This window comes from Cyprinus carpio, chromosome A13 (assembly GCF_018340385.1).
Source record: "Cyprinus carpio isolate SPL01 chromosome A13, ASM1834038v1, whole genome shotgun sequence".
NCBI lineage: Eukaryota > Metazoa > Chordata > Actinopteri > Cypriniformes > Cyprinidae > Cyprinus > Cyprinus carpio.
This window is the reverse complement of record NC_056584.1, coordinates 2422820-2437405: the sequence shown is the minus strand read 5'-3', so window position 1 is coordinate 2437405 and position 14586 is coordinate 2422820. Positions and strand designations below refer to the sequence as shown.

Genomic DNA, 14586 nt, shown 5'->3' with positions numbered 1-14586 from the left:
CCTGAGACTCTAAATTAGATAATTGAGTAAGTACGAAATTCAACTTTTCTTGCCCCCCGTACATTCCTTGAACTCCCTAGAATGATTTTATTTAATAAAACATTTTCAAACATGTTAATGCTTGTCTTCACTACCTTCCACATCAGACTTTGTCTATTAAAAAAATAATCTTCATCTATAAAAAAGGGTTTTCTATCACCCTGTAAATGTGTTAAAGGGATACACCACCCCAATGAAAATTTTGTCATTAATCACTTAGGCCCATGTCGTTCCAAACCCATAAAAGCTTCTTTCGTCTTCGACTTTATTCAACAATTTGTCTCCTCTGTGTCACTCCACATCAGCGTAGCGCCATTTTGGTGAATATGGAAGGCAGAGTATGCTCTTCTGTGTCAGCCACGACACAAGGATCATAGGTGTGATTGGCAAAGGACAAAAAAGCAGGAAACTATACAGTGCACTTACCATGACGCCGCGACAGCCCCCCCCCCACCAAAAAAAAACAAAGTGACATAATTTATATACATTTAATGAAAAAATTGCAAACAGTGTACATTGAATTAGACTACTTCTGTTTCTTGGCAGTAGTGTTGTCACGGTACCAAAATTTCAGTATTCGGTACCGATACCAGTAAAAATCCACGGTTCTCGGTACCAATTTCTGTACCAAAGCAAAACACAAAAACATAATTAAAATTTTTTAAAACATTTTAGAGTTATTCAGTGAAGAATAACATCTAAGTTAGCTAAAAAAAAAATAAAAAATGTAAAAAAAAACCATAACTGCTTTTCTGACTGATATGACACAATGTTAACTATTTGTTCATTCTCTAAAACGCATATCTTAGATTCATAATTCATTTAAAAGCCTCTTGTGTGTAAAAATAGTAAATAGCATCATGTCCTCTTGTTTTTTTAACCTAATAAAAGTTATAGGAGCATTAAATAGTTAAAGAAACTTCATTCTAATGCTCATTATATTTATAGTAGTTATAATTCATTATACGATTAACTACTCTAATAACAGCATTCATTTCAATCCGACATTCAAATTAAAATATTTAATAATATTCACAACAGAAGCGGTGTTTCCCACAGCCTTCCACTCTATTTTTGGCGGCATATATATGCAAACTCATTTTCTGCCAGCAGGAGGCGCTTGTAGCACACGAGAGGTTTCCTCAGTAACGGCTGTAATCAGATAAGCGCTCCTTTCCTTAATTCCTCCTTTTGATGTAGTCTTGTCTCAGTGCTTTTCTGAAGACAGCGCATCTGCGCTCCTTTCGGATAGCGCATCAAGAACCGGGTTGACCGGGCGCTCGGTACCACCGGTACTTTTGACAACACTACTTGGCAGCAAGCTTTTTCAATGCTTTCAGCCGTAGCTTTTGATAAGTCAGAATACGATTCCATAGGTTATATTTCAGCACTAATTTCGCGAATGGACAGCGACTCTTAAGTAGCACGTAGCTTTCGTTCATGTCAAGTAAATTTTTTGGGAAAAGCGCATGGAATTGCGGCGAGCGTTTGTAACCTTGCACGTAGAGAGCGCTCTTCAGAGCTAAGATAACGTACATCGTTATCGGGAAACTCGACCCAGATCAGTTTTAAGCATTCATCAAAGTGAATCGGTTCAAAGGAGTCATTAGTTCGCAAATCGGACGTGTCATTAGTGGACAGATATGCGCATATGCTCCGCACATATAACGTTACTCCCAAATATATTTTTTAGGTCGCACAGATTAAATTTCAGGAGCATATGCGACAAAAATGTTGGCAATTTCGAGCCTTGTAGAAGCTGCTAAGCTTTCTAACGTTAGCTAGAAGTAAGCAATAACCAACATGGCGTTACTTTGCTAAGTTAGCCCAGAACCGTTTAACATTAATGTTATGGAATCGTGACAAAAATGATCAATAGATTGGTAAAATTTTACTAGACCTGCATATAAAAATGAAAGACAATATATTGGATTTGATCACCTGAATCATCCGTGTTCACTGACTGTCAGTCAACTGAAGCTGTTCACGTGAGTAGATGCTTGGGTGTGCGCGCATTCATAACGGTGCGCGTACACTTTGAACTTCAATCGTGACAAATGATTGGACTACTTGCGGAGTGACGGCATGAATCAGAGGCACAAAAAACGTTGACAGCGGTGAGCGGTCATTATGTTTACCAATACTCAACCCATCGCACCCCCGCACCCCCCCCCCCCCCTTTTGATTTTTCCGGAAGAATCACACCCCTGAAGGATATGTTTTCTACATATATTCTGACGATACTTTCCATACTTTTCTGGACCTTGACAGTGTATTTTACTTGGCAGTCTATGGGACAGTCACAAGCCTCCCTGTTTTCATCCAAAATATTTTAAATTGTGTTCCCGAAGACGACAAAACTTTTACAGGTTTGGAACGACATGGGGGTAAGTGATTAATGACAAAATTTTTATTTTGGGGTGGAGTATCCCTTCAAGCATCCTATATGAGTTTATTCAAGCACTCTGTGTGTAAACCTCTTTGCAGATAGAAATGAGTGTATGCTATCACACTACTGCATGCACAGATGTGTGAACACTGCTGGCTCATATCACTGTGAATGTAAAGATGGCTACCAGCTCGCCAGCAACAACCACAGCTGTGTAGGTGAGTTAATGACCTAACCTGCCTTCCTGACTGCACAGCTTTGCACAAGTGTGTGTGTGTTCAATGGGATTCAAGATATCCTGCAGTATCTCTCTCTAAACTTCTGTTTTGCATTTGGTCTCACCCTCTGGTGGTCAAGGCAAGTACTTATCAACATAGTCTGTATTTTAATGTACAACCCTCTTTTTGTAAGTAGCACATTACATTGAGCCAATGAATTTAAAAATTGCAAGGTGTTGAAGGGGATTGTTTGAGTTAATCCGAAAAATATTAAAACATTAAATAGCAGTCTGTGTTTTTAAGTGTTGTAGAAGAATCATTATTATGCAACATACAGGAATCTTCTTATATATTAGAGTAGTACTCATTATCTTTTTACTCTTATTATAACTCTTAATACCATAAAGTGAAACAGATGTCAGTTCGATATAAGGGCAAGAAGGCCTAGCTGATAAAGTCTGTCATATTAGCATGCTTAACAGTTCTGCCAAGAATTTGATTTCAAATATTTAACAAAGGAATTTAAAAGATCTCATAGGGCGGACAAGAGTAAGAGGAGCTTCAAATTAAAGGTGAATCTGTTAGCACAACATATTTCAAAAGGAGAGAGACCAGTTGGAATCGATCCTAGGGTTTAGTGGAACAGCCAAATGTAGTGCCCACCCTCTATGTTGATGTAAGGGGGTCTTTCAAAGGTTTAATTTGCAACTCCATATTGTTCAGCTGTTTTGAGGATACTAAGGAATGTGAAACTTTAGCCTGATATCTAACTTCTGAATCAAAGTTTGAAGATCTTTGCCAATAAATTATGTTTGTTGATCAACAACATCAGGAATTCTCCAGCGAGGAAAGGTTTCCTGCAAAGGTTTTATTTTTTTTTTGTGACTTTTTTTTTGTTAGAGAAGAAATATGTGAACTAACTGTCCAAATAAATTGTTACTATTAATCAACGTATTTAACTATTGTTAAAAACCAATATTACACTTGGAATTGTGCTGAATATAACTATGAGTAAATTACCTACAGATAGATTACCTGTATAACTGTATTCAGTAACTGTGTATGGATTTGGCTTGTGTTTCAGATGTGAATGAGTGTGATCTGACTCAGCCGTGCCAACATCAGTGCTTCAACCTCCTGGGCTCATATATCTGTCAGTGTGATCAGGGTTATGAACTTGCGCCGGATTCAGTCTCTTGTGTGGGTAAGTGCTAATGCTGGATATCCCTGTGCTTGGTTTGAGTGCACTTTCTGCTTGCCAGGTGTATTAGTTTGTGCATGCTTCTAGCAGTGAAACAGGCTCAGTGCTTAACAAATGGTAATGAGAGCTGACAAAAGAAGTGCAAAAACTAATTTAAATTATTTTAAATATTTCAAATATTTAACTTATATTCAGATTTCAGAGAGAAAATTATTTCAGTTAGAAAGAAAGACGAGTGAACACCAGAGTTTTAAATCATCAGTCCCCAAGAGGGTGCAATGACTAAATACAAACATGTAAAAACAGTCCTTATTGTGATTAAAGTTATTCTTACAGTAAGAGCACATTCATCACTTGACTTATGACTCATTTGATATGTATGTGATATGTTTAGGTGTTTGGTTTAGCCATTCAGATTACCGGTGCTCATTCACTCTTCATCTTCAGCTCAAACAGGCCAAACATTGATCAAACTGAAATGTTTTTACATTTTGTGCATTTTCATCTAAAATTCAAAAAGTGTTCAAGTTCGAAATTTTGTTTGGACAGCCCTAAAAGTAATTCTTTATCATTAGCTGGATTGTTTTCAGCCTGGCTTTAGACAAAGATATTGGATGTCTTTACTCAGTGTGGTTTAAATGTCACTGTTTGTTGAGTTTGGGTTGTTTTGCTGTGTGTCCAGACATCGATGAGTGCGCATTCTCCAGCTACATGTGCCAGTATGTGTGTATTAACAGCCCCGGTGGATATTCCTGCATCTGCCCAGAGGGATATCAGCTGCAGAGAACAAGAATGTGTCAAGGTATCGGCCTCCTCCTTCATAAAATATAACACTCGTCATTGCCTGGCCTCCTCTCTATCCATCCACACCCAGATATTTCACATCAAAACAAGATGGGCCAGGAATTCCCAACCACATGCTAATGGAAACATTGCAGAGATCACATTGGTTACACTTTATTTTAAGGTGTTCTTGTTGCAGTTTAATTATACATTTAAGAACTGAGTAAACTTAGTTAACAACATGTACTTACTATAGGGTTAGGGTTAGGGTTTGGTTTAGGGTTAGTTGCATGTAATAATTACCGTTATTGCTAGAGTGCATGTAACGTGTAACAAGAACACTAAAAATAAAGTGTTACCTTCATACTTGAAACAAAAAGGCTGTTTATCTCTTCTAAACAGAGGGAAAGATGTTCAGATAAAACTTATGTTGTGTATCTTGCCATCTGAATTTCCAGTAGCAATTATTCTGTAAAACTTCTGTAATTCAACACTTCTGACTGAAATGGGATATTCAACACAAAAATATTTTTTCTGGAGCGTGGAGCAAGTTGGTTGGCCTGTTGGAAGGCCTGTATTCTCATATATACAGTAGATATGACATATTGCTAATCACAGTCTTTTCTCTGGTATCATAGACATCAATGAGTGTGACACAGGCCATGAGTGTAGGGAAGATGAGATGTGCTGGAACTATTACGGAGGTCATCGCTGTTACCCTCAGAACCCGTGTCTGGAGCCTTACGTGCTGACATCGGAAAAGTAAGTCAGTCTTGTGTTTATATCCTAGTACTAGAGCTAGAGACGAAGACCACAGAAATTGACCAGAGACACTTAAGCATGAAAAAAAGAAGAGTAATATTCTTGCTTTCATTCCTAGCCGGTGTTCATGCCAGTCTGCGGGTGCATGTCGAGGCCTGTCGCAGTCTATTGTTTACAAATATATGAGCATTCATTCAGAGCGCACCGTACCAGCAGATATCTTTCAGATTCAAGCCACAAACATCTTCCCCAGTGCACACTACACCAAAACTATAAAAGATGGAAAAGATTTATTACATATCTTCATTAACAAACCTTTTATTTTTATTTTTGTATTTCTCAAACTGTTAAAGCCATTTCATTTGATATCTCTTTGACCAATCATGTTTTTGGCAATGGCCAACGTCTTTAAAGTGGTGGCTTTTTTATGGTTTTGAAGTACAAAGAAAACATTGTGGTAATTGTCAGTCAATGCAAGTCTTATGTTGACAAATTAGATATTTCTGGTCACACTGTGCATTCATTCTTTATCTCTTCTCACATTCAGTTTTAACACAGTTTCTTGTTAGGCAAGGTCAGGCCTGATTTCTGTAGCACATTGCACACATGCAGGTAATTCAGTTTTCTTTCCTCAGTATCACATCATCAGATATAAATGTCTAAATGTAAAAATTTCTCTGTGTCAGTTGCTTTGGAATATCTGGAGAAAATAAGGAAAATGAGAAATAATCTGTAGGAAAACATTAGGCAAGAAATGAGCTCTGCCCTGATTGTTTCCCCAACACTGTGGTTATATAAGGGAGCCTGAAATTTTATATACAAAACAAGACAATGATACGTCATTCAAATTGCTGTAATTGAGTAAAAATTAAATGAGTGATAAATAATGAATTGAAAAGTACTTTCAGAACTTTGTCCACTGATTTCTTTTGGGATTTTTTCATTACCATACCTGTAGGTATGTTGAGTGAGGATAAATTTATCTTATGAATACCCAATGAAGTGCACATTTTACGAAGCACATAAAATAATGATCTGCTGGCTTACACTCATCTAGTCAGTGCAAACTGTTGTTGTTGTTGTTTTAAATGCAGATGTTTTGTTTTCACATTCAAACATAAAATATGCAGTTAACTAATCAGACACTATCAAGGATTACTAAGTCAGGTAACTAGAAAGCTGCAGGCAGTTGAGTTTGATCAGGGCTGGAGCTAAACTTGCAGAAAAGTGGATCTCAAAGGTCAGAGTTGCCCAGCCCTGATCTGTCCTAGCTACTCTACACTGATCAGCCACAACATTAATAGGTGAAGTGAATAACATTGATTGTATCATCACATGGTCAAGGGGTTTCATATATTAGGCAGCAAATAAACAGTTAGTTCTTGAATTACATGAGTTGAAAGTAGGGATGTGCGCGATGACTAATTTGACTGTCATTTAAACAGAAGTTTTGTATCCGACTAGTCGACTAGTCCAGTGGTTCCCAAACCTGTCCTGGAGGCCCCCCTGCCCTGCACATTTTGTATATAACCAAAACGGGACACACCTAATACCAATAAACACCTCATCAGTAGACACAACAACAACTAAATCAGTTAAGCCCCACCAACAACAAATACAAAATGTGCAGGGCAGGGGGTCCTCCAGGACAGGTTTGGGAACCACTGGACTAGTCTAAAAGCAAGAAACCCCCAAAAGATGGTACGAAAAAAATAAAATGTTGTGCGTGCATGTATATAATAGAATACTTTGAAATACTTTATTTATGAATCACACTGACAAATCCCTCAATGAATTCCGCTAAAATAGGTAACAATTATGCCGTACTCTTGCCTCGTGTTATCATCATTTAATTCTAGGCGGTAATAAAGAAAAAAATCCAATAACAAAAAAAAAAATAGAAGAGCACACACTCAACCTCAGCAAATGCTTATTTATTAAAATCAGCTGGGGAAAAGCAGAACAATGAAAAATCAATCAATAGCCTGACAGAATTCTTCATCTTCATATAACGTCGGCCAACATATTAAAACACAAGTCAAAAACAATAGGGAATTTTGTCAAACAATAGCATTAAAAAGGCTTCTAAAAACATATTTCGTCATGTAGGCTATATCATCTAAAAACAAAACGAAAAAAAAAGAAAGACAGGACCTGAGGCGATTAGGGTTTCCATCCAAAGTTGCAAATTTAACTTATGCGCAAAATTGGAATAATACATAAAACATTTGCGAACAAGCACTGTTTCCATCCAATGCATCAAAGTCACTTCCTGTTAAACTGGCACTAAATATCAGTAAGAAAAACTAGTAGAAATGAATATAATCATTTTTATATATGATAAATGACTTGCACCTCAGAGCGAGCAGACTAAACACAATAAATGATGTCATTGCTTTCGGAGGTGGATGCATGCTGCTGTTTGGGAATGCAGTCATGTAAGACATTATACAGAAATACTTAGATGACAGACTTTGCTCAGGCATTTCAGAACGACCATAACAAAATTTCAGATGCTGTGGAACGAGATCATGCAGTTCGCAAGTTATCCCGCCTCATAGCGCAAAGTCAAATATTTTTTATATGCACTTAGAGGAATGTATTCGCAAAATGCATTTCCATCTCCCATCATTCGCATTAATCCTTTTTCGCACAAGTCAAAAACCACCTCAAGCGAGCGTAAAATCTTAAGGGATTTTCATTCTAAATTTGGCATTTCCATCACTCGTTTCTCATTCGATACTTAAAAATGCGCATTAAACAGGGTGATGGAAACATATTCCTGCACTTGAAAAAACGCGCTCTGCAGGAACTGAAGTCGCGCACACAGAGATAACGAAAAGCAAGCCAACAGAATTTCGGAAAGCGCCTGGACATCACGCAGCAACCATCGAAGTGGGTCTTCGAGGAATAGACGCGTGGACGGGATCACAGTGGTGGTGGGCTGTAGTGAATGACATTAGCTGGCTTTGGCTAGTCTCTAAGCTAGACGGCTACGTGGCTGTAATGAATATGATTACGCATCGCTCCAGTAGAGTTATTGTGAGCCAATTTGACATTACACAGTTTACACAAAACTTTACAGTTTCCTTCTAATTCAAAATAATCCCACACCTCCCCTCCCCGTTGGATGTTCTGTGGCCCGAGGACGTGCCTTCCGGGAGGGGGGAGTAATGTCAGACTCTGGTATGTCTCGTCATCCCCTTGTCATGTCATGTGGGGGCAGTGCTGCTCCACCCCTCCCATCCTGATTCTCTCCTGACCTGGGACCCGGAATAGGTACCTGGGGGCAGTGCTGCTGGAGGCCTCCCATCCTGTGTCTGTCCTGAGGGACCTCCAGAGCGCCCAGCCTCCCCTCCCCATTGGATGTTCTGTGGTCCGAGGATTTGCCTTCCGGGAGGAGGGAGTAATGTCAGACTCTGTTCCGTGTTTTGTGTGTGTTTCTATGCCCATGTTTGGTCCTTCCCGTTCCTGTCCTTATCATTTGTTCCAGGTGTTCCCCATTTAGTTCTACTGATCTCAGGTGTGTCTCGTCATCCCCTTGTCATGTCATGTGTATATAAAATGTTCCCTGTTCTTAGTTCGGCGTCAGGTATTGTGCAATGTTTTCCTGAGTTCCTGAGTGTTATCCCATGTTGTTTCATTAAAAACTCCCACGTCTCCTTGTTTCCTGGTTCCCAGTGAAACCTGACACAAGGAAGGACAGTCAGTGAACCAGCATCAGGGTCATGGGCTCATTGATGCATGTAGAGAACAAATACTAGGCGGACTGGTCCGATCACACAGAAGAGATAATTTAGTATAAAAATGGGGGGGGGGGAACCCAACTTAATGCTGCCCATGATATAAAGATGTCAGAGCATACAGTGCATTACAGTTTGCTGCGTATGAATCTGCGTAAACCGGTCAGAGTGCCCATGACAAACCCTGTCAGCCATGAAAGCATCTACAGTGGGTACATGAGTGTCAGACCTGGACCATGGAGCAGTGGAAGAAGATTGCCTGGTCTTTTAGGTCAGGTGGATGGCCGTGTATGTCAACTGGGAAAGAGGTGGCAGAAGATTAAAAAAAATAAATAAAAAGGAACAAGGTTCTTCTGAACAATGTTGTATTGGGAAACCTGATGACAATGGCCACTTTTAGAAGGATAATGCACCCTGACACACTGCAAAAACTGTTCAGGAATGGTTTAAGGAACATGGCAAAGAGTTCAAGGTGTTGCTTTGGCCTCCAAATTCCCCAGATCTCAATCCGATTAAGCATCTATTGGATGTGCTGGACCAACAAATCCAATCCATGAATGCCCCAACTCACAAGCAGGACATAAAGGATCTTCTACTAATGTCTTGATGCCAGCTACCACAAGACACATTCAGATGTTTTTTGAAACATTAGAGCTGTGTTGACAGCAGGAGGGGGAGCTACCCACTGTATTTTACAATGTATCCTATGTCTACTAATACACTACTTTCTTTTTCTTTTGGTCCCTGGAATTGCCAGTCTGCTGTAAACAAAGCAGATTTTATTACTTCTATTACTAATCATTCAAGACTAAACCTCATGGCCCTGACAGAGACCTGGATCAAACCAGAGGACAATGCTACATCTGCAGCACGCTCCAATAATTTCTCTTTTTCCCACTCCCCCCGTCTGACTGGAAGAGGTGGAGGTATCTCTAATGATTGGAAATTTGATCCTTTACCATATCTGAGTAGCAACAGCTCCTTTGAATCACATTCAGCCACTATTACCCACCCGCTTAAAATCCATTTTATAGTTGTTTATTGACCCCCAGGACCACTAGGTAACTTCGTGGAAGAATTAGATGTGCTGCTCTCAACCTTTCCTGAGGATGGTACTCCCCTAGTTATGCTTGGAGACTTATAAACCTCATGCTGCAGATTTACACACTCTGCTTACCTCTTTTGATCTCAGGCAAATGTTAACTACGGCTACTCACAAATCAAGCAACCAACTGGACCTTATTTACACATGACACTGCTCATGTACTGGTTACTCCACAGCACACCTCAGATCACTTCCTCCTCACTCTTAACCTCAACATGGACCCTGACACAACACATACCCATCCACATGTCACTTTTCAACGTAACCTACGCTCACTCTCGTCCTCCCAGCTACCTGCTATGGTTTCATCTTTGCTTCCTCCCCCTTAACATTTATCATCTCTTGATGCTAACAGTGCTACTAGATACTAGATTCTGCTCCACTCTCACATCTTGTTTAGACACTGTCTGCCCATTGTCTTCCAGGCCAGCTCGTACCACCTCTTCTGCCCCTTGGCTATCTGATGTTCTCCGTGAGCCTCGTTCTAAGCTTAGAGCTGCAGAAAGAGTATGGTGTAAATCATGAAATCCTACTGACCTTAATGCTGTTATGATCCAGATGGGGATCGAACTCGGGTCTGACTCTTAAAGTTCTTTACTCAAGGTGAAAAAACTTCAAAAAACAAAAAAATTAATAATAATAAAAATAAAAATACAGTCTTAGAGACATTTAACAGGAATTTCCCACAGAGGAACTAAAAAAAGCACTCCTTGGTAGAAAATACAAAAAAGTAATCCAAACAGAAAAGCTGTCCTTAAATCTCAGGCAAGAGAGAAATCCAAAAAAAAAAAAAACACCTCAACAGAAGATAGGAAAATCTTAAACCACAAATCCTTGGCAGCATCATACTCAAGCAGACATCAGGACTGAACAAGAACAATAGGCAGTGAGGCATTTAAATAAGGTTGGCCATTAGGAGTGATTCAATACAGGTGTGCTACAAGTCTCTAACAAAATGGTGTTCTGGGATTGAAATTGTGCCATCCAGTGATGAACCCAGGGAATCTGAGGCAGAATATTACAGAACCCCCTGTTTTAAGAACTGCTCCTGATGTTCCCAACAGCTTGGGTAGAGTGTAGCAAATGAAGTCCTTAATAAGACTCTTGTCCAGTATGTGGTGAGCAGGGACCCAAGTTCGCTCTTCCGGACCAAATCCCTCCCAGTACACGAGGAACTGTCATTATCAACGAACCAGTTGAGTGTCCAGTAGACTGTGTATGCTGGCTGACCATCAATGATGTGTGGTGCTGGGGGTGACCTGGTGGCAGGAGACAGAAGGCTGTATTTGAAAGGCTTTAAGCGTGAGACGTGAAAGGTGGGGTGAATGTGCAAAGACTTGGGTAGCAGCATACAGTAGGAAACAGGATTTACTTTCTGTATAACCTTGAATGGTCCTATAAACTTTCTGCCATGGACGCAGAGTTGGTCCTGGTCTGCGCCAGAGTATGTTTGAAAGCCAGACTTTCTGCCATGGACGCAGAGTTGGTCCTGGTCTGCGCCAGAGTATGTTAGCGGAGCCGGGTGGGAGTGGACCGGCGTGATTTTGCCTGGAGCTAGGAGCAGATTTTTTGAAAGTTGGAGCATCAAGGTTTTTACTTGCTCCACTACGGCTACATCACAAGCACAAATTACGCTAACTCATGCATTAAACATAATTAGGGACAAGTGCGGGAGGTTAAAGCATGTTGTAAGTTGTACAGTTTGTTAATCTCAGCTCAAAACTAATGTGCTGCTACATTGCTGTATATGGACAGAGCACACAAACTCGCACATAACCTACAGATCGTGCACATACATGCAGGAATGAAGAAAAACAGAAAAGTTACAGCATATTCTTTCTGTTTCTGAAGTAACTACACTCAGCTTCAACATAGTAGAGAGAGATGTTACACAAACAAGTAATCTAAGCGATTTAAGCAGTCATCTTTTATGGACTTGGGCTAACTGTAGTGTTTCAATAAACCATGTTAAAACTATTCTTCTAGTATTATGCATTTATTTTTTGTTTAATATAATTTCTGAACAGAACTTTGATTTTTCAAGCATAGTGAAATAATTTAGGCACACAGTGAAGGCGGAGCGGTGTTTCTGATCAGTGGAGTGATGCATGGAGCGAGGAGCAGAAAATGGTGAACACGGATCGGAGCTGGAGCGGAGTGATTATTGAATGCTTGGAGTGTGGAGGGGAAATTGTTGCTGCTCCACTCCGCTCACATACTCTGGTCTGCACTAATGGTTGGCCCGTTGCTGTTGTAGCTGTGAAGTCTTTAAGAAGCACAGCCAGGGCTTTCCTCCATACCCTGCGGCACCATTGAACCAGATGTTGGGTAGCTGGGACTCCCACCTCAGACTCCTGCTCAGAAAACAAAGGAGGCTGAAATGCATTTTGACACTCAAAAGGTGACATACCCATTGAGAAATGGCAAAGAGTATTGTGTGCAAATACTGCCCAAATTAGGTGTTTACTCCAGGACGTTGGGTTAGACCAGGCATCTCAAGGTTGTCTCAATCTCTTGGTTAGTTCGTTCTGTCTGTCCATTAGACTGGGGTTGAAACCCAGATGATAGACTGGCTGTAGCCCCAATCAGCTGGCAGAAGGCCTTCCAGAACCTGGATACAAACTTAGGACCACGGTCTGACACAACATCTTGGGGAAAACCATGCAACCTAAAGACATGCTGCTAAACAATCTCAGCAGTTTGTGGAGCTGAAGGAAGTTTTGGCAATGGTATAAGGTGGTAAGCCTTTGAAAATCTATCCACCACTACCAAAATCACTTTGTTACCTTGTGAATGTGATAGGCCCATTAGAAAGTCCATAGAAATATGTGACCATGGCCGAGCAGGAACAGGGAGGGGTAGCAGGAGACCTTGTGGGTGGGATCTGGAATCCTTATGCTGAGTACAAATGGAGCACGCAGCAACATGTTGTCCGCAGCAATCTTAGGCCACCAGAAACGTCTGCAAATGAACACTAGGGTCCTACTAGCTCTTGGGTGGCATGCGATTGATGAGGAATATCCTCACTTGCAAAACATCAGAGCGCACGGTTTTAGGTACAAAAAGATGGCCTGGAGGCCCATTACCTTGATCAGCCTTCTGCTGCTGTGCTTTTCTAACAATGGACTCTATTCCCAATCTGACTGGTGCCACAATCCTGGAGGGGGGAATGATCCTCACCAGGGTTGAAATCATGTTGGGTAGATCAAACTGCCTGGAGAGAGCGTCAGGCTTTTGATTCTTTGAACCTGGTCGATAGGAGATAACAAAATCAAAGTGGTTAAAGAACAAAGCCCATCGGGCCTGGCGAGAGTTAAGTCTTTTGGCCTCTTGGATATAGGCTAGATTCTTGTGATCTGTCCATACAACAAAGGAGTGTTTGGCTCCCTCCAACCAGTACCTCCATTCCTCCGTTTGACCGCTAATAACTCCCTGTTACCAATGTCATAATTTCTTTCCGCAGATGAGATATTATTTGAAAAGAAAGCACATGGATGCAATCTGTTGTCTCTTATGACACGCTGGGTAAGTACAGCTCCCACTCCTACCTCAGAAGCATCCACCTCCACTATGAAGGGCAACTCAGGATCTGGGATAGTAAGTGCTGGGTGCTGAGGTGAATCTGTCTTTCAGTTTGCAGAAAGCCTTTTCAGCCTCTTCTGTCCACTGGAAACCCTTAACATTCTTGCTAGTGAGAGCCATAAGTGGAGCAGCAATTGCACTGAAATTTCGAATGAACTTTCAATAGAAATTGGAAAAGCCAAGAAAAGGTTGTACCTGCTTGGCGGAGGTGGGCTGAGACCAATCTCTAACTGCTTGGGTCTTTGCAGGGTCCATCTGGATATGATCTTTAGATATGATGAAACCCAAAAACGAAACCTCTTGAACATGAAACTCACTCTTCTCCAGTTTGGCAAAGAGATGGTTTCTTAGGACCTGCTGGAGGACCAGGCGAACATGCTTCCTGGAGGTTCTTGGAAAAGATAAGAACATCATCCAAGTATGCAAATACAAATCTGTTCAGTATGTCTCTTAGCACATCATTAATCAAAGTCTGAAATACTGCAGGAGCATTTACCAAATCAAAAGCCATGACTTGATACTCATAATGGCCAGTGGGTATATTAAAACCGGTCTTCCACTCATCACCAGTACGGATGCAGACCAGATGATACAGTACATTGTGAAGGTCCAGTTTAGTAAATATAGTAGCCCCCTGAAGCAACTCAAAGGCAGTAGACATCAATGGAAGAGGATAACAATTCTTCATGGTAATCTTATTGAGACCCCTGTAATATATACAAGGTCGGAGCCAACCATCTTTCTTATCAACAAAAAAGAAACCA

General features: G+C 40.6%; 1 protein-coding gene across 1 annotated transcript in view; it reads left to right on the top strand.

The window, feature by feature from the left end:
• The window catches only part of LOC109058193 (EGF-containing fibulin-like extracellular matrix protein 1), a 28955-nt gene that overhangs the window by 9079 nt on the left and 5290 nt on the right, over positions 1 to 14586 (top strand). Inside the window, exons 6-12 of the mRNA XM_042768390.1 lie at positions 2527 to 2646; positions 3731 to 3850; positions 4530 to 4649; positions 5269 to 5392; positions 5511 to 5680; positions 9591 to 9607; positions 14224 to 14240. Coding sequence (XP_042624324.1) covers positions 2527 to 2646; positions 3731 to 3850; positions 4530 to 4649; positions 5269 to 5392; positions 5511 to 5680; positions 9591 to 9607; positions 14224 to 14240 — 688 coding nt within the window. The remainder of the gene's footprint in view (positions 1 to 2526; positions 2647 to 3730; positions 3851 to 4529; positions 4650 to 5268; positions 5393 to 5510; positions 5681 to 9590; positions 9608 to 14223; positions 14241 to 14586) is intronic.